The 19,674-nt window shown below is 60.0% G+C and overlaps 1 protein-coding gene across 8 annotated transcripts in view; it reads left to right on the top strand.

Moving 5' to 3' along the window:
- The window catches only part of MYO18A (myosin XVIIIA), a 100,273-nt gene that overhangs the window by 44,646 nt on the left and 35,953 nt on the right, over positions 1–19,674 (top strand). For 2 of the 8 annotated variants that reach the window (XM_065910296.1, XM_065910297.1), the window contains exons 3-16: positions 7,358–7,393; positions 9,633–9,720; positions 9,938–10,044; positions 10,168–10,344; positions 10,688–10,901; positions 11,259–11,401; positions 11,958–12,058; positions 12,760–12,823; positions 13,038–13,182; positions 15,673–15,849; positions 16,028–16,118; positions 16,337–16,529; positions 17,362–17,448; positions 19,478–19,619. In XM_065910296.1, coding sequence (XP_065766368.1) covers positions 7,358–7,393; positions 9,633–9,720; positions 9,938–10,044; positions 10,168–10,344; positions 10,688–10,901; positions 11,259–11,401; positions 11,958–12,058; positions 12,760–12,823; positions 13,038–13,182; positions 15,673–15,849; positions 16,028–16,118; positions 16,337–16,529; positions 17,362–17,448; positions 19,478–19,619 — 1,765 coding nt within the window. Of the gene's footprint in view, positions 1–788; positions 851–3,252; positions 3,895–6,002; positions 6,081–7,357; positions 7,394–9,632; positions 9,721–9,937; positions 10,045–10,167; positions 10,345–10,687; positions 10,902–11,258; positions 11,402–11,957; positions 12,059–12,759; positions 12,824–13,037; positions 13,183–14,274; positions 14,877–15,672; positions 15,850–16,027; positions 16,119–16,336; positions 16,530–17,361; positions 17,449–19,477; positions 19,620–19,674 lie in introns of those variants that run through there. The other 6 variants (XM_065910291.1, XM_065910295.1, XM_065910292.1 and 3 more) reach the window with 5 other exon arrangements.

Here is a 19,674-nt window from a genome sequence, read left to right on the forward strand (position 1 = left end):
ATACGTTATGGTCGCTGCTGTCTGCCCCTGTCTCTGCTCCTCCTCTCTAACTCAGGCCAGCCAGCTCCCAGGCTGGGCACAGACCCCAGAGCCCAGGCATCTTTCCTCCTTTCTGCCCCCCCACCCCCCAACCTTGGGGTTGCCTCCCTCAACTGCATGGTTGGCAGAGTTCTGTGGGTCTGAGGTTGGGAAGATATCTGGTCTCCTGCATTCCTGCCTCTGCCCGACTTCCTGTCTCCAGCCAGAGCTCAGCTGGCTGGTGGGGAAGGCACACAGACTGTACTGGGGAGATCGTACCGACCTGGAGGCCAGCCTGATTGGGTTGCCTGTTCACCCCACGCTGAGCTCTACCAACCCCATACACTGGGTTCCTTCCCCCGCCTCAGTCCCGGGGTCAGGGGGCTCTTGTTCAGACCACCTCCTGTTTGAGCTGGGAATGGCTCTTGTAGTTTAGCCTGAGTTGAACTCGCTGGATCCTTCCTATAAGTAAGGCCATGATGTCACTCTCATGGGTGGATTTCTGTAGGCAGCCCACGTGGGCCACATGGCCGGTCACTGAAGGCAAAGGATCCGTGGCTTTAATCCCCCATAGAGATGCTTCATCCTTGAAGTTGTCCCTGGACAATCTTGACCCCAGGGTAGGATAACTTGCCCAGGTCCGGAGCCCCAGGACTCCTAAGCACTCAGGAGCTCTGCCTCTCAGAGGGAGCAACAGCTTGGATGTTTTCCTCCTGTGTCTCCCCACCCTGACCTCTGACCTGCCAGTGACCTCTTTTGTCTGCTCCCTCAGGTTAAAGAGGAGGATAAAGCTCTCCCGAAGCCTGGCCCTCCTGCCAAAGAGGAAGGGGCTGTAAGTGGTTCTCCCAGACCCGTGTGCGTGTGTGCGCATGTGTGTGTGTGTGTGAAAGAGAAAGGGAATGAGTGAGTGGGTTGTGTGTCCGGGCAGGCTGTGTCTGGAAGGCAATTCCATGGAGCTGGCAGGCCCGCTGGCATGCCCCTTCCCGTGTGGGGTGGCTAGAGGGAAGGCCACCAAAGTGATGGGAAGAACGGCAAATGTGATGCCAACCCGGGGTGTGTGAAGGAGCTGGCAGTGCCAGGCATGTTGGGGACCTCTCCCTAACCCCCCTCTCCTTCATTCCTTCCTATGGTCCTGGTTTCCCGAGCTCTCTGGGGCTGGAGAGGCATGGGTGGGATCGCCCTGAGGTGGGCTAGTGTCACATGAGAGCTCAGCTGTTGGGCCTCCGCGTCCTGCTCTGGTGGCACAAGACGAGGCGGGGAGGGATCTCACTGCAGCTGCTGCCTTCTCGTCCCAAGACCCCGTCAGCTGCTCGGTGCGGGCGACCCGGAGGCCGGCGCCAGCCACCCGGTGCCGTAACCCCCCGGTCATTCTGCTTCGGGATAGCGGCAGAATAAAGGGACAGAGACCCTGAATAAAGCTGGACACCTTTAAGGCAAGAGAGGGGAGAGATGTGCAGTTAGATGAGGGCTGCTGTTGGCCCAGCGGGCAGGAGCGCCCAGGGCTCCGGGACTGCTGGGTCACGGAACAGATCCGAACTTCATCACCCCAGAAAGTGCCTGCCCTCCCCCTGCCCCCCTTCCTTGGGTGGAGATTTGATTAGCCAGGTGTTATTGGCTTCTACCTGATCTGTAAGCAGTCCTGTGAGGCCAGGGTGATTTCAAAGGGATATGTTTGAGATCTGTGAGGGAGGGGCCTTACAGCATGCCAGCTCTGGAGGGAGAATTAGATGTCAAGTGCTTAGAAGACTGCCTGGCACATAATAAGCTCCATATGATGTTAGCAGTTACTAGCATCATCACTGTGATCATCAGCTTCAGTTAGAGGGCATGGGAGGAAAACCAGAAGGGAGTGGGGCGTGGGACCCAGCAGCTCTGCAGGGCCCTACATCCCACTGAACACTCTCAACCCAAGAGCTTGAGGAGGGGGCCCCTTCAAGGCCTCCCTTCCCCACTCCTGCAGCAGAGGCTTGGCCTGAGGTCATTTGGCTCAGCTCTGCTCAGGACGTGGGTCTCAATCCACATGGCAGCCAGAGGTCTGTCCACCGCTCTGAGCGCCTTCCTGCATTTCATCAGAGTGGCTGCCAGCCCCTCTCAGAGCCTGGTACCCAGGGACACCCTAGAACCAAGGTCACTGTCTGGGAGAATGAGGACTCGAGCACATCTCATGAGTGGCACGGGCTTTCGTGACCGGCAACGGGCCCCCAGGTTGACCTGGCTGCCCCAGGCAGGGTGGCCGTCTTTTCAGGAAACTGCCCTGCCATACTAGCCAGCCTGGTCTGCCCTGCCCCAGTGGCGATCCCTGGGGACCGCAGACTGTCCCCACCAGGCAGGATGTCGCAGCGTCTCCAGGGGACTCCTGGGTGCCCAGAAGTGGGCTGAGCCAGGGCCCCAGCTCTGAGCAGAGCGGAGCTGTGGTTGCTTGAGTGCTTAGCCCCCTGAGTGCCGCAGCTGCCCCCTCTTATTCCTCTTATTCCCCATGCACACTCTGGGAGCCAGGAGGTCTCCAGCCCACGTCCTTGAGAGGCTTGCACAAGGAAAACAGCAGGGAGAGTGGCAGAAAGCAGGCTGAGGTGGAAGCTTCCTGGGCCAGCGCTGGTTTTCCGCAGCCCTGGAGAGCGCGGGCGAAGAGTGGATGGTGGCCACAGACCAGAGGAGTCGGGAGGGAAGAGATTTGGCATGTCCAAGGGCCGAGAATTCCTTCCTGGCTGTGGTTTTCATTGGGATGGGCAGGCTCTGGCGCTGACTGCTGAGCAAGCCGGGTCAGAGGAGGACCACAGGCAGGAAGGCCCAGAGTTAGGCGCAGGATTTAATGGTGCGAATGGGTGTTTGGCCTCACTGTGCTGCATCTCTGCTGTGTTTGGGCTGTGAGGGGGTGGGCTTCCCTGGATCCGAGCTTGACTGCTATCCTGACGAAAGCCTGTAACGCTGGGGTGCCTCCTGGGCCTTTGGATATCCTGTGCAAGCCTCTCAAAGCTCAGCCTGGAGATAGACAGCAGGTGACTTGCCTGTGCTCTGTGGGAGAGAGAAGCCAAGCTCTTCCATGCAATTGTTCTATCTGGAGGATAGAATGCGGGCCTCCTGGGGGCGACCTCTGGGAGCTGGTGTTGTCTGTTGAATGAATGGAAGGTCTCCTCTGTGACCAGGCGTGAGAGCATGCCTCTTACTTCCTCTGGGGAGGGTGGGCAGGGACACAGGGCCTGCTGCTAATGTCTCCCTGTATTTGTGTGACCGTAGCCAGAGGGCAGCTCAAAGGGCAGCAGTGGCCCATCTAAGAGTCCTCAGCCTTCCACCAGCCCTGTGCCCTCCGAGCCTCCCCAGAGAGCCAAGAGCCCCGCGTCCACCCCGGCCATGAACGGCCCGGCGGCTCCCTCAGCGGACGGCCCCAGCGAGGAGGCCCAGGGCCTGTCCCGGAAGAGGGTGGCGAACGCAGTGAGGAAGGTGGTGAGCAAGGTGCTGCCTGGCGAGGAGCCTGGGAGCGCCAAGGAGCCTCCGGCCAGAGGGGTCCGATCCCCTGAGCACCCGGCTCGAGGCAAAAAGGGAGAAAAGGCAGCCCCTGGCCCCAAGCCGCCACCCCCTCCTGTCCCCCCTGCTCCGCCTAAGCCCGAAGCCAAGAAGGAGGCGCCCAAAGACGAGCTCTCCGTGGGCCTGCGGAGCCTGATGTCCCGGGGCCGGGGCAAGGACCACAAGCCGCGTGGCAGGCAGTCTCCTGGGAAGGCGGAGAAGCCCTCCAACCAGGAGCCAGGCTCCTCGGGGAAACCAGGCTCCCCGGCCCCACTGGAAGAGCAGGCAGACCCAGGCTCTGCTGGCCCGAACCTCAAGTCAAACCTCACTGGATTGCAGCCGAACAAGTCAGCAGTCCCCAACGCGAAGCAGGAGGTACCCGAGTGTGTCACTAACTGCCCAGTCCCCTCACTGCCCTCGACAGAGGGCTGGCAGTCAGCTTCCCCAGGCTCTTTTGCACAAGCACCGCATGACTGCAAAGAAGCTGGGCCGGGGCCACGTGCCGACGGCAGGGTTGCATGGCTTGCGTTTACCAAACGCCAGAACCCAGGGACCCTGGTGACCGCCTGGAGCTGCTCTTTTCTCACTCTTGCATGGGAGGCCAGGCCTGGCCCTGAGCCCCGCACCGTGTCAGCCGGAGGCGCCACACCCCAAGCCGCTCCTCAGAGTCTTAGCAGATCGCTGCGAGGGTAGAAAGAATTTCTGAGGCCAAGTGGCCTGTGCTCACACCTTGCCCCCAGCCCCTCACTCCTGTGGGCCCTCAGCATCTCTGAGCCTTCCGCTGTTGCATGGGGTTCACATCAGTCTACCGTCTCTCCTCTGAAGCCCTTGGGGCCACAGGTGTTTTGGAAATGGGTGATTTTTGTATTTAGGAGTGTCATACAATGTACATAATGAGCAGCAACCCATGATCAAACACATTATTTCCACAAGAAAATGATAACCCGACTCAGTGGTAGAGAACCCACCTGCTAGGGCAGGAGATGCAGGTTCGATCCCTGAGTTGGGAAGATCCCCTGGAGAAGGAAATGGCAACCCACTCCAGTATTCTGGCCTGGGAAATCCCATGGACAGAGGAGCCTGGCGGGCCACAGTCCACAGGGGTCGCAGAGAGTCGGCCACGACTGAGCGACTGAGCACATAGTGATGCTGATAACAGTGCTTGTTGATGCCATCCCCACCGTCACGGCTTCTTCAGGCCTGGACAACTGTCACCTGCTGTCCCCTCTGGCAGCAGGACTCTTGAGGAACTCTAGGCCTGAGTGGCAAAGAGCACAGTGGGCCCTGTTTGGATCTGGGGTCCCCTCTGTCCACAGAGTGCCCTGTGGGTGGGACAGGAAGCTGAGGGGCGCAGGGGAGGACTGCGGATGATCCATCCGGCCATCCCTGGAAGATGATGCCTGCTTGGCTGGTCCTTGGGTTGGGGGGCATTTCTCTTCCAGTTTTGCCATTTTGTGAACCTTCTGGGGCCTCATGGGGTTGTGCAGGGGAGTGGGGTACATGCCAAGTTTCACTACTGCTTCTCTCTGCTCCTTCTGGCTGGAAGGGGACAGTTGGGGACGTGGGGGCAGTGCACTTCTCAAAGGCCTGTCCTGTCCCCCAGGCCCTGGAGGCCTGCCTCTCTGACTGCTGCCTGCTAGGATTCCTGAGGTCCCAGACCCGCCTTGCTCCCCACTCCATTCTTCCTGGGCTTTGCAGAGCTGAGAGGGGAACAGCCGCAGCTCCCCCATCCCTCCTGGCCCACTCTGCCTCAGGGAAGTGACGACCTGGCACTCAGGAGTTGGCAGGGACATTTTGGCTGGACGGGCTGGTCGTGAGTTGAACTGCTAGCCCCTAAGGAGAACCTTCAAGGAGCCAGAGAGGGTCATGTGCCTGGTCCTGGGCTGGTTGCCCTCCTTCTGGCTCTCTGGCCTTCTGCCTCTCTCTAGGGTGGAGTTGGGGCTGGGGCCCTGACCTGGAGTTCAGCCATGTGTTTCCTGGGCCTGGGGCCGGAGCCAGAGGATGCATGGGAGAACGGGTCATCTAGGAGCTGAAAGGGTTAAGGTGGTGAAAAGAATTAACCCTGGAACTCCAGGCACCTTTTTTTAATTCTCATGTGTGCATGCTAAGTTGCCTTATTTATGTCCAACTCTTTGTGACCCCATGGACTGTAGCCCACCACGCTCCTCTGTCCATGGGATTCTCCAGGCAAAAATACTGGAGTGGGTTGCCACACCCTCCTCCAGGGGATCTTCCCAACCCAGGGATCAAATCTCTGCCTCCTACGACTCCTGCATTGCAGACAGATTCTTTACCTCTGAGACTGCAGGGAAGCCCTTTTATTTTCATCTGATAGCTTAAAAGCTTAAAGTGGTGCCTTGCTTGCCTCGCTGACCATATTCCACTTACCCACGGGGGTCCCAGTGGCTTCCTGAGCTAGAAGCTTGGTGTGCTGTGCCCCTAACGTTCCCTGGGGCCAGGACTAATGGTGGTTTGACCTTTAGGCTGGAGCTGCCCCTGAGGTCTGGCTGACCCCCCCAGAGGAGGCCCACCGGCGGCTCGAGAGGATCTTCACAGCTCCAGTAATGCCGCCTCTCACCTGTGGTTCCCAGTCCCTGGTCCCTTTATGGGGGCTGCCGGCCAGACTGTGTGTGTCCGTGTGTGTAGGAGCACCCGGCCATGGAAGGGGGGCTCCCTGGGGGCCTGGAGGCCCTCACATGGGCTTCCCATGTGAAAAAATGAGAGAAGGGCAGGGCGGGGAGTCTGAGCAGAGTGAGGCCTGTTCCTCCTGGGAACCCATGGGAGGGGTCCCTCTTGGCTGGAGATCCAGCCCGCTCCTCTGGCCCCAGTCTCTTGCCCCAGAGGGCCTGTCTCGGTGCCAGGACCTGGTGGGTGTGAGGCAGGGAGCAGTCACTCTCCTTTGTGGATCAAGCCCTGATTCTCTAGACCCAGGTGGGCCTCTGAACTCCTTGCCCATTTCTCACAGGCAAGGTCCAAGGCCGGCTGCCTCCCCTTTGTCTCTAGAAAGGCCTTGGAGTAACCAGACCGAGATGGGGAGGTGGGGGCTGGCCCAGGCTCTGTCCACAGTCTGTGGTCCTTGGGCAGCTGGCTGGCAGGTGCACCTGGCTAGGTGCAGCCTCTGCGTGCTGTGGGGCGGGGGTCCCGCGGGGCGGGAGTGGTGCGGGGATGCTGTGGGGCGGGAATGGTGCAGGGGTCCCGTGGGGCGGGAGCGGTGCGGGGGCCCCGAGGGGCGGGAGTGGTGCAGGCGTGCCATGGGAGTTTGAAAAAGGGGTCCTAGACATCCAGTTGCTGGTGGTCTTGTTTGATGAGCTACGCAGAGATAACAGCTCTGAAAGACCGCCCTTGGCATGGGCCCCCTCGGGTGGGTGTTTGGAGGCCAGGGACAACCTGTGCTGGGGTCTGGTGGCTACAGGGGAGCTAGGCTGGGCAGTTCCTGGGACATCAGGCCACAGGTTCCCAGGGGTCTCGGGCCCTGAGGGTGGTGAGGTGGCCTGACCAAGCAACACAGAAGAGGAGGCTGTTGCAGAGTGGACTAGATGCCAGGAGAGACTGTGGCCAGAGGCAGGGAAGCTGCCACCTGCCGCAGGGAACATCTGCACTATCAGATGTGCATCTGCACTAAGGAGTCTGATGGTGACAAGTGTTTCTTCACCACCCAGGGCCCCTCCTTACCTGGGTGCAATGCACCTGCCCCAGCCAGCCCCCCTCACCTATTGGTGCTGCATCCCTCTTCCCCCCTACTTGGCCGGGGTGCTTGCTGAAGGGGACACGTGGACAGCCTGCTTGTCTTCACCCCTCTTCTCTCTCTCTCTCTTTCTCCTCTGCCTGCCGCTGGTAGCTGGACCCTGAGGCCGCCTCTCCTGCCCACAGCCAGGTAGGGCACTCCTGCCCCCCTCAGGAGCCCTCCGGTGACCACCCGCCACCCCCAGCCTGTACCTGGGCTGGCGTCTGTGCTCGGGCCTCGTGCTGGAGTGTAAGGCCTCTTTCCCCTCCTGGCTCCCAGCTGGTGTCTGGGGGGATCCCCCCGGGGAGGCGATGCCGGGAGCTGGACATGGGGCTGCTGCTCTGTGTCCAGCCCTGGAGGAGTGTCTAGGCCTCTGTGGCGTGAGGTTCTCACCCACTGAAGCCCAAGGGCCTGGCCAGAGTGTTGGTTCCTAGCTGTTTCAGTTTCTGCTGTCTCTGGGTGTGTGTCTTTGCTCAGTCGTATCCGACTCTGTGTGACCCTGTGGACTGTAGCCCTCTAGGCTCCTCTGTCCATGGGATTCTCCAGGCAAGAATACTGGAGTGGGTTGCCATGCCTTCCTCCAGGGGATCTTCCCGGCCTAAGGAAGAGTGTGGAGCCCGAGTCTCCTGTGGCTCCAGCTCTAGGTAGAGAAAGCTGAAAAGGCTGAATCTCTACCCGGCGCCCCCCCATCCATAACTCTGCCCCCACCCCCATTCTGGAGCCTGAAGAAGTGCCTCCTCTGTCTCCCCCTGCTGGCCAGTGTGGGAACCTCTCTTCCGATTAACCCTAAAGGACTTCGTTGAGTTAGAGGCCCTTATCCTTTGATGTCATCAGTTGCCAAACATCTGACCCCTACAACGTGCCCATTCAAGACAAATGTTTCACCTGTCTCATGATTTTTTTTAAAGCAATTTTGTTTTATAAAGCCAATCTTTTTTAAATATAAATATCTAGCCTTTTCTTTTTTAAGATGTCTTATTAAAATGCTGGCAGCCCCATGGTGGTGATCCTCCTGTTTGAGGGGTAATTTCACCAGTCCACTATGTGCAGAGTCTAGAGACTGCTGTGTTAGCCAGCCCTCTGACTCTATAGCCTGGGAGGGCTGAAGCAAGGGAGAGGGAGTGATCTGAAGCTGGAGTCTACCCTGCGAGTAGGACACAGATCTTTTTCTTTCAGCTCCAAGAAATGTAATAGAGAACATACTTATTGTTATTATTTGCCCTTGTCCTTTCTGATCCCTCACCCAGAAGATCAGTATCACAGAGCAGTGTCAATATGTTGAATATTGACAATATTCAATATTCAATCACAGAGCAATATGTCAATATGCCCAGCTCCCCCAGAGAGCTGGGGGTTAGGGCTAGTTTGAGGACTCCTCATGCCATGGGGGGGGTGACCATCTCCCCACGAGGCCACTGGATGAATCCTGCTGCCCTTTCGCCCACAAGACAAAAGGACCCTGATGGGCTGTGGGGGCTGAGCACCTCTCCCGTTTGCCCAGCTCCCCCAGGCACCATTTCTGCCCAGCTCAGGTCGTCTTAGGGGATGCCAGGTTTGGCAGTGAATAGTGCCCGTGAATGCTTCTTTCTGACTGGTGACCACCTGGGCCTCCAGGGGCTCCCAGCCCCTTTATACCCATGTTCATGTCCATTCGTGTGGCATGCATGTTTCTTCCTGTATTTGACAGAGCAGCGCTGCCCCCGCCTCATGTCCCCGGCCATGCTGCTTCATGCCCTTGTATGGCCTCGGCACATCCATATGGGTCTGGGCCCCTTCTGAGGAGGTGTGGAGGGGGCACAGTACGCTGGCGTGTGCAGAACACAGCCCCTGCCAGGAGAGCATCCTCTGGGGGGAGGCCAGGGACGAGGCTGGGACTCCAGACCGTCCCATCAGTTTGCACTGAGTCCCCTGGAGACATTCTCAGATCTTGAGCACATGCCTTTTCCCCGCTTGGTGAAGGAGGGCCTGTCCGGTGATGATGGAGAAGCTGGACCTGTGAGGTCACAGCAGCTGCAGCCCAGGGTGAGGGCTGGGGGCACAGAATACTGATGGTCCAGGCTTCGTGGGGAGGGGGCAGGAAGGCGGCTGGTGATTTGCTCTCCTGGGATCTGCTGTCTCCTGGGTACACCTGCCACGTGTCCCTGTCTTTCCAGACTCTCAGGGATGGCAGGGTCCCTAGTCCTGTGTCCTTGTCCTCAGGGCTCCTCCGGACCACCCATCACCAGCTCCTGACTCCCCTGCCTTCTTCTATGACATCTCTGATGTCTCTCGTCCCCTTCGCCCAGTGGCTCATCCGGAAGCCCCTCCTGTCATGCATCTCCTCTCCCGCTGTCCCTGCCTGCTTTCCAGAACAGGCTCTGACTCTCTGTCCTTCCCCTCCCTCTGGCAGGTGAAGACAGAAGAGCAGATTGCAGCTGAGGAGGCCTGGTATGAGACAGAGAAGGTGTGGCTCGTCCATAAGGATGGCTTCTCGCTGGGTGAGTCTGGGGAGGCCCAGGGGGCAGGTGCCTGGGCCTCTCTGGTTTCAGGACTGGGTGGCTGGTGGGCCTCTGGGTCTGGCCAGGGCCGGATGGTGCGCGGGGAGAGGCTGGTAGCACAGCCAGGAGAAGGCAGGACCATGAAGGGCCCAGAGAGGACTGCCACGGCTTCCCAGGCCCATGTCTGTCTGTCTGTCTGTCTGTCCCTGCTCTGCAGCCACTCAGCTCAAATCCAAGGAGCTCAGCCTGCCCGAGGGGAAGTTGCGTGTGAAGCTTGACCACGATGGGGCTGTCCTGGACGTGGATGAGGATGACGTGGAGAAGGTTCGTCAGAGGCTGGTGGAGGGCACCAGAGGGGGGCCGTGCTGGGCTGGGCAGGCTGTCTGCTGGCACGGCCGACCAGATCTGCTTCTTCTTCGGTGCCCACCTGTCTGTCCCATCCTGCAGGCCAATGCTCCCTCCTGCGACCGTCTGGAGGATCTGGCCTCGCTGGTGTACCTCAACGAGTCTAGTGTCCTGCACACGCTGCGCCAGCGCTATGGTGCCAGCCTGCTGCACACGTACGCCGGCCCCAGCCTGCTGGTCCTCAGTCCCCGAGGGGCCCCGGCCGTGTACTCGGAGAAGGTGCGCCCCACAGACCCACCACCCTCTACCTCCCCACCTTGCCCACCTTCCCCGGCTCTGCCCCTCTCACTTGGCATCCCACAGGGCTCCTGTCCACACTCACAGTGACCTTGGGGACAGGAGTCATTTCAAGAGATGGGGACAGAAGCTACCCCCCCCCCACCTCACACAGAGGCCAGGACTTGACTGGTATCTGCATTTCCATGCATGACCTTAGCCTCTGAACCTTCTGGCTCCTTTGGAGTGAAAAGCCCAGAAAGGTGTGGGTCTTGGGGGTGAGAGCTGTCCACATGGAGCCAGCTAAGAGCGCCCACCCCTTCTTTACATCCCTCTCACACCCAAGGTGATGCACATGTTCAAGGGATGTCGGCGGGAGGACATGGCCCCCCACATCTACTCAGTAGCCCAGACCGCCTACAGGGCGATGCTCATGAGCCGTCAGGACCAGTCTATCATCCTTCTGGGCAGCAGTGGCAGTGGCAAGACCACCAGCTGCCAGCATCTGGTGCAATATTTGGCCACCATCGCAGGCACCAGCGGGAACAAGGTGTTCTCCGGTGAGGCAGAGGCAACCGGGGAAACAGAATGGGCTGGAGGGGGCGGGGTGCTGGAGAGGGGGCGGGGCCGGAGGGAGAGGGGCGGGGCCTGGAGAGGGGGCGGGGCCTGGAGAGGGGGCGGGGGCTGGAGATGGGGTGGGAATGGAGGCCTTGCCAAGATACCAGCACTTTTCCGCCCGGGCCTCTTTGTGTCCTCAAAACTCCTCTGTCCCCAGCAGTCCTGGTGGGAGTAACAGCCTTTGCGTACTAGGGGAGCAGCTACGGGCTGGGCCTCCCATTCTGCCTGGGCCTCTGGGGGCGTGGCTGGGGGCGAGCAGTGCCTGGCCCTCTGAGAGCCCCGGGGCCTGTCTTCTGCAGTGGACAAATGGCAGGCTCTGTCCACCCTCCTGGAAGCCTTTGGGAATAGCCCCACCGTCATGAACGGCAACGCCACCCGCTTCTCCCAGATCCTCTCCCTGGACTTTGACCAGGCCGGCCAGGTGGCCTCCGCCTCTATTCAGGTGAGGGACACGCAGGGTAGTAAGAGACTGGCTGCCCGATTTCATGCCTAGAAACCTAGACTCTCTCCTGCACCTCGTCTTCCTGAGATTCTGCCCCAACGAAATGGACCCCGGCCCCTGCAGGGGCCTGCTTTGCCCGGAGCCTCCATATTCTGCCCACCTGCCATGCCTCCTGCCCTGGGTGGGGCATGGCTTGGCTTCCTGCCTGTCCTGGGGTGGCCCACACCTTAGTTGCTCAGGGCCTTCACTCAGCCTGATTGACCCATGCAGGACTGGCCTGTCAGTAAAGTAAGGCCCCCCCTCTGAGGCTGGTTCCCTTCCATGCTTGTGAAATAGCTCACACTGAGTGCCTGGTTCCCCTGGTGGCTGGATGAGGTGGCAGGGCCTGTGATCTTCCCTAGCTCTAGGGTCTGCCCCACACTTGCCTTTGAGGTGATCTGGCCTCTGGTTGAGCTCCTGGAGAATAAGATGCAGGCGCTTGTTGCCACGGGCCTGGTCAGGGAAGCCTGACCTGGGCCTGCCCTCCGGCCCACACACCCTCTATGCTGTGCTGCAGACCATGCTTCTCGAAAAGCTGCGTGTGGCCCGACGTCCAGCCGGTGAGGCCACGTTCAACGTCTTCTACTACCTGCTGGCCTGTGGGGATGGTACCCTCAGGTGAGTGGGGCAGAGGGCACTGGGAGGATGCTCTGGGCTCCCACCCACTGACAGCTCCTGGGCTTTGCCCCCTGATTGCATCCCATGCCGGTTGTTTATTTCATGGCCGCTATGTGTTGGGCTCTGAGCTAGGCCCTGGAGGTGATGAGCTGAATGAGCCATAGACCTTGCCCGACAGGAGCTCCCTGGCCTTGGACCCCGGGGGCCTGGTGCAAGTGAGGGGCACCATTGACCCTTCAGCATCCCCAGGGCCTGGCCAGGATCTCTGCTCCCCGTGATGCCAGATCTGGAGTGGAAAGCACCCCGAGGGGCAGGTGGTCAGGGTCTTGCCCGCAGCCCCACAGCCAGTGTGGGGCTGAGCTGGTATTGGAGCCCACGTGGGGGCCAAAGGCCGAGCCTTTTCTCCATTGCCCTCCACGCTGGCCCCCTTGCCTCGATGTTGTCTCCTCTGCCAGGCTCTTCCCTTTAGACGTTTGGGCTTGCTGTCTGTGTTCACTGAAAAAAGGATAAATGATAAAGCTGAGGAAGCAGCCCAGGGTGCTAGCCTTGCATCCAGGCCAGTTAGGAAAGGTGCCTGATGGGAGGGCATGGTGGAGAGACAGAACTGAGTCTGGAGGCAGAGTCTCTGCCTCCAGCCTGGTGGGGAGATGGACTTGGTGTGGGGACCCAGCCCTGCGCTGACACCTCGTGTGTACCCCTAGGACAGAGCTCCACTTGAACCACTTGGCAGAGAACAATGTGTTTGGGATTGTGCCGCTGGCCAAGGTGAGGGGCCTGTGAGGAGGGGTTGGCAGCCCGGGGCCTTGGAGTAGGAGAAGCTTCGAGTGGCCTGAAGTGCCTCAGGGGAATAGCAGGAGCCCAGCTCCGGGTGGGTGGCAGTGCCCCAGCCTGGGCCGCCCTGAGGGCCTGGCAGCATGGGGATGGCCGGAAGGACAGCCTGTCTGAGATCCGCTGCCCGTGTGCCCATTCATCCCTGCAGCCTGAGGAGAAGCAGAAGGCGGCTCAGCAGTTCAGTAAGCTCCAGACGGCCATGAAGGTGCTGGGCGTCTCCCCGGACGAACAGAAAGCCTGCTGGCTCATCCTGGCTGCCATCTACCACCTGGGGGCTGCAGGCGCCACCAAAGGTAACCCACCGTGGAGCCCAGCAGGCTGGCTGGTCACCCGGGAGAGCTGGTGGGCGCCCGGCCCACCCCCAGTTCGTCCTTGCCTCTCACAGACTCCCTGTTGCCAGAAACCCTTCTCTGGCTTGTCCCTTTTCCCAGTCCCCCTCGTCAGAGCAGAAGCCTCTAAACACCCAGAGGAGCGTCTCTGCCAGTGATGGCCAGAGGCCTGGCCTGAGGTGACAGTGGCCGGAAGTGCTGTGAACAGCAGGGGGCTTGGGGGTTCGGAGGCTGGGAGGGTACAAACTCAGAGTAGCCCGCCCCAGGCCCCCAGAATAACTCTCCTTCTGTTCCCTTCCTGACAGAGGCCCCCGAGGAGCAAGCGGGTAACTGATCTTGGCCCCGACCGGGGGTGTAGGGGCCACCGTGCCCTGTCTTGGTGCTTGCCCTGGGCTCTCTCTGGGGGCTGGGCTAATTCTATCAGAGCAGAGGGCACTGGCCTGGGAGAAGCCCCAGGTTTGAGGGTGGAGAGAGTGCCTGCGGGCGGCGGGGCTTCTCAGAGCCCCAGGAACAGCTGCTTCTACGTGTTTTGCGTACAGGTCCTGGAACCGCTCAGGATGCCCTCCCTGGGGCATAGGTGGGGAAGGGTGTGTTGCTTCCTGGGGCTTCCCAAGGCCAGTTTCCCCTCAATCTTCCTTAGTCTTCACTGGTTTGGTATTTGAGTTCCTCTTCCTCTTGCATGTCAGGGTGGAGACCACTAGGGGGCAGCAGGCGCTGTGGTTATTAAGGGCCTTTTCCTCTTGCATGTCAGGGTGGCGGCCACTAGGGGGCAGCAGGCGCCGTGGTATCGAATGGGCTGCAGCTTCGGCGTTCGTGCTTGGGTGTCTCACGAATGGCTGGAGTTTGGTCTGGCTTGGTCTGCCTTCCTCGAGATGATATGGATGGCCCGGCGCTCTGAGAGCCTCTTCGCCTCTTTCTCCTCCAGTGTGGAGAAAGGGCTGCTGCTTCTGAACGGCACCTGGGGCACTGGCTTCATTTTCCTCTGGGATATGAAGTGCCCCAGGCTGTCAGCAGGAGTGAGGAAGCACGGGTGGGTGGGAGGGAGGCTGGGAGCACGGAGGAGCAGGCATCATGAGGTAGGTACCTTATGATCCCAGCAGGTGGCATCCCTGCCCAAGAGGAAGCAGGCTCAGAGTTAAAGTTGTCTCCACACTTGCGGATGGGCAGGTGGATGGGTGTATGGTTGTGTGTTGAGGGCGTTCTTTCCCTCTGAGGAGGTGAAAGCCCAGGTTTCCTGTAGCCCTACTCAGTGCTGACTGCATGTAGAGAGTTCTGAGTGCGTCAGCACGTAGACCTTGTTCAGCAGAGTCTGTTACTTCCTCAGAGCTTCCAGGATTTTCTAGGGGGGTGTGTGTGTGCGCACACACATGTGTGTATGTGTGGTAGAAAGTATTTGTGGGTCTCTTTCTGTGTGTGTCAGTGTGATTATATCCATACAAATACTATGAGGCTGTGAATGTGTGCACATGTGTGTGTGTGTGTGTGTTTCTGAGTTTCTGAATGCGGGTTGTGTTTTCTGTCCGGCTCATCTTCACAAACCCCCACCCGCTACAGGCCCTTCCCTGGGCCTGGCAGGCTCAGCTGATGACTGTTTGCTAACACGCTGTTTTTCTTTGCATGCTGCATGCTGGTCCTTTGCCTTACAGAAGCTGCCGAAGGTAAAACCTTGTTTCTTGTTAGCGTTCCCTAATTGCCGCGATTAGACACGTGTTGGCTGAGGCGCGTCGTCCCAGTCCCCTGCAACTCTTTCTTGCCTCCCTACTGTTGGGCCATAGTGGATATTTGAGATCCCCCCTGGTGGATGCCTGGGGAGAAGGGGAGGGGTCCTGGTGTGTCCGTGGAAGTGGGGGGGATCCAGTACTCTTCTGATACACACTGCCCACCCCCCACCAGGCACAGCTGGTCCTGTGCTTTTCACAGGTGGGCCGGCTCATCCTCTGTCCTTCCCCACCGCTGGCACCTGGAGCCAAACCCTCTAAAGGGGCTTTCCCAGCTGTCGGGGAGCCCTCTGGTGGCCACAGCGTAGAGTTACCTCCTCTTTTTGGATCTCATTCTCTCCAAGGGGCTTCCCTAGTGGCTCAGACAGTAAAGAATCTGCCTGCAATGCAGGAGGCTGGGGTTCAATCCCTAGGTGGGGAAAGTCCCCCTGGAGAAGGAAATGGCAGCCCACTCCAGTGTTCTTGCCTGGAGACTTCTACGGGCAGAGGAGCCTGGAGGGGAGGGAGTCCATGGGGTCACAAACAGTTGGAAACACCACCCCTGAGAGACACTGGCAGCTGCTGGTTGTACCTGTTATGCCTGAAGCCCTTGCTGATGTCATCAGGGCTGTGTTTTCCTTCTGGAGGGTGCCTGTTCCCTATCGCTACGGGAGCGAGGGAGATGAAGGGCACAGTGGTCATCTAGCAGCCTGAGGAGGCAGACCCAAGAGGCTAGATTCTTTTTTCTACTTCATAGCTGGGCGCAGGCAGTTTGCCCGCCACGAGTGGGCCCAGAAGGCTGCGTACCTGCTGGGCTGCAGCCTGGAAGAGCTCTCCTCGGCCATCTTCAAGCACCACCACCAGGGTGGCACCCTGCAGCGCTCCACGTCCTTCCGCCAAGGCCCCGAGGAGAGCAGCCTGGGCGAGGGCACAGGTACCCCAGTCCCGTGCGATCGGAGGCCTCTTCCGGGCTGCGCTGCCATCTCCGGGTGGGCAGACTGCTGGGCGAACAGATGCTCCGTGCTGCCTGGGCCTGGGTGGGGGTGGGTGGGAACATGCCCAGGTATGGAGTCCCAGGGAGCAGGAGATAGAGCTGACCCTCTTGCCCACAGGCCCCAAACTGAGTGCGCTGGAGTGCTTGGAGGGCATGGCGTCCGGCCTCTACAGCGAGCTCTTCACGCTTCTCATCTCCCTGGCCAACAGGTGGGTGCCAGGCACTCTCGGCTTCCTGGCCTGACACAGGTAGGATTGATGCCTTTTGCCTGTGGGGTCGCTGAGGCAGAGCCAGCCTCCACCAGCTGAGTCCTCCCCACAGGTCCTGGGCTCCTGGGCAGGGATGGGGATTGGGCTTAGGGCAGGGTGGGCTGCCTGGCCGCCGGGGCGCTGCGCTGGGGGGCTCTGACCCGGCTCTCCCCGGGCAGGGCTCTCAAGTCCAGCCAGCACTCCCTCTGCTCTGTGATGATTGTGGACACCCCAGGCTTCCAGAACCCTGAGCAGGGTGGGTCGGCCCGCGGGGCCTCCTTTGAGGAGCTGTGCCACAACTACGCCCAAGACCGGCTGCAGAGGCTCTTCCATGAGCGCACCTTCGTTCAGGAGTTGGAAAGATACAAGGAGGTAGCACTCGACCTTGCCCCTGCCGCCTGGCACCCCCAGGCTCGCCTGGCCCTGGCACACTCGGAGTCGGGGGGCATCTGTGGATGCAGCGGATTCCCCGCCGGCTGCTCCCTGCCCAGCTCTTTACTCTGATGTTTCTGTCCCCTGTGCTCTCTGGAGCAGGAGGCTTTTCCTGCTGAGGCCGCATCCTTTCTTTGTGGAGTTTGCTCTCCAACACGCCAAAGATGCATGCAGAGTCCCTCCCTGGGAGCCCCTCTTTGCCCGCCTTCAAGGTTACCTGCCTTGGCCCCGTGAACCACCACTGAGCAATTCCTGTCTCCATGTGTGTCTGGCCTGGCCTTCCCTGTCTCCTGATGTGTTAGGATGAAGACTAATTATTAAGCACCCCCCCCTCCATAAAAGGGTATCCCAGATGGGATCTGAGAATCCTACCTCACTTGGAGCTGAGTTGAATGAGCTCGGGGGTATGGGGGGTGATATTTATCTTGGTTGAGAGATGATTCAGGAGGAAAATGACAGTTGCTCAAGTGTTTCGAGGATGAGTATGTGAAACCGAGAGTGGGCTAACTCCAGGTGGCCACATCAGCGGGTGTGAGTAACAGGAATGTGTATAAGACTTTAGCTCACCATGAAGGAGGTGAGGAGAAGGTTAACTGTCCAAAGACACAGTGCGGGGCCTTGGGAGGGGGTGAGCGTCCGTCAGTCGGGCTGCTGGAGTGTCCCTCCTGCTCTGATGGGACGTTGGACTTGTTGACCCCAGCATCCCCTGCCTGGCCTGCTTGTAGGGCTGCACGCGGCCCCGTGCTCACTACCACCCTACCTTCCTTCCTAGGAGAACATCGAGCTGGCGTTTGATGACTTGGAGCCAGCCACGGATGACTCTGTGGCCGCCGTGGACCAGGCGTCCCATCAGTCCCTGGTAGGAATCCCAGGGAGGGCCTGGGCTGGCCTTTTATCACTCTTCCCATTCTTCTCCCTCGGTAGAGTCCTCCCCTATGAGCTGCTGCCTGCCAGTTGGAGGGGGCACTGTGGGCGGGCAGTGGGGTGGGGGCGTGCAGCAGTCAGGCCCAGATGCCAAGCACTTTGAAGTCGTGTGCCCTGTCCTCAGCTGTCAGCCGGTCTGGCCAGGAAGCGGACCCTGTGACCTCCGGCGGTAGGGAGCTTCGCCCCGGGTGTCTGAGCTCAGGCCCTGTCTCAGCTGTGCTTCAGGTGTGTCTGCCAGGAGCCCTCGTACCACCTCCTCGCGGGTGAGGGCCTGGCTAGACCCAGAGGACACAGTCATCCCTGCCCCTTGTCCCCAAGTACAGGAACAACAGGGTGAGGAGGTGGCATTCTGTCTGAATATGGATACAGTATAAAACCAAGGGACTGTGTGGGTCTGAGCCCTTGCCCCTCATTCTGGGGATGGACTTCGTCACCCGCTGGGCAAGCATCTTGGGCACCTTGCTGCCTGGGGGACTGGCTGGCCCGATGGGCACTTGGCGTTTGGTAGTCGTCTTCAGTTAGGGAAGCTTCATGAGGTGCTTGATTGAAGAACCGGCAATGTTGCCGGGTTGCCGATCTCCCTCCTCTGCTTGGATCCTACCTCCTTTCCCCTCCTCGCCGTGGGAAGGCTCTGGCCCAGGGGTGGGGCCCTGAGAGAACGAGTATCCATCCCTCTGGGACGAGTGCTTAACGTGCCCGAGTCCCCCACCTCCCCGGGGGAAGTTGGCTTTTCTTCCTGATACCTGGGCCTCCACCAAGGCCTCCCTCGAGAGTCTTTGCCCTTCCCAGGAGGTGGGCCAGCTGGCCCAGGGGACTTACGCAGCAGTGGGTCAGGTGGTGTGTTTGGATAGCGCTTGGCTATCCCTTCGTTCCTCTGACCCCCCTCGCCTGATGGGCCTTGGCATCGGCAGCTGCACCTCTGGGCAAAGAAGCCCCTTCGTGCCCCGCCCGCCGCTCACCCCTCCCTCCAGTAGCTTCCTGCTCATTCGCACCACACAGCTCCAGCTAGCCTGTTGCCCGCCGGTCCGTAGCCACCTTCTGCTTCCTCCTGGTCAGCACGCAGTCTCCCTTGGGCAGCTGGGGTCAAAGAGGGCACTTCTCTACTTCTCTTGTCCCCAGTCCCTAGAGGCCAGCCAGAGTCCTTCTTGCCCAAGGAAGACCCGGGAACTGCATAGAAAAGGCGCCCTCACACCTAATTGTTTGGTCTATGTGGGGAATTAGAAACGGAGTTCAGTATTTCCACATTCTCTTGAAAAACTGGGGGATTCACCTACACTCTCAGGCCCACGTTCTTCCAGGACGGCAGGTGGCTGCTGCTGAGTGGGAGCTGGTAGATGAGACTGCTCCCTGGGCACCCCAGCTCTGCCCATTTTACCTGCCACATGCATTAACTCAACCGTCTTAGGCTTTCGGGGCTCAAGTTTATGACCCCACAGTGACCCCACCCGCAGAGCTCCAGGCCTTCTCTGGGTTCTCCCCTCTTGGGGGGACCAAGGGTCACCCCACAGCCAGCTCTTTCCTCTTACTGACAGTCTCCTTTGGGCCATCCTCTGTACTCAGGGCCTTACAGACCTGCTCTTTAATGTGCCTAGAAGGTGATACCCAGAGAGTGCAGGCAACATGGGGCTCACCCAAGCCCCCCTGACCTCCCTGGGGCTGAAGGTGGAGGAGACCCTCTGGATGTGGGCTTGGCGTTCATAAGAAGCCTTCAGTTTTTGGGGACTCTGGACACAGGTCCTAGGAATCATGTCGTGCTGTGGGCTCCTCTCTCTGCCCCGCTTTCTGCTTGCTGCCCACCTGCTCCACAGGATGGCAGCCGTGAGCGGCAGGAGCTGGAGGGTGTGTGTGTGTGTATCTGTGTGGCATGTTCAGAGTGTGTGGCTGGGAACCAGCGGTCCTGGCCCCCTCCCCACAGCTCCGTGGGACCCCGTGGGACCCCGTGGGACTTCTTTCCGCCTCCACAGGTCCGCTCGCTGGCCCGCACGGATGAGGCGAGGGGCCTGCTGTGGCTGCTGGAAGAGGAGGCACTGGTCCCAGGGGCCACGGAGGACACCCTTCTGCAGCGCCTGTTTTCCTACTATGGCCCGCAGGAAGGTGACAAGAAAGGTGGGTAGCCCTGGAGGGCCGCTCCCCACTTCCTCTCCTGAGAACCTGCTTATGT

Source organism: Muntiacus reevesi, chromosome 18 (genome assembly GCF_963930625.1).
Source record: "Muntiacus reevesi chromosome 18, mMunRee1.1, whole genome shotgun sequence".
Taxonomy (NCBI): Eukaryota; Metazoa; Chordata; class Mammalia; order Artiodactyla; family Cervidae; genus Muntiacus; species Muntiacus reevesi.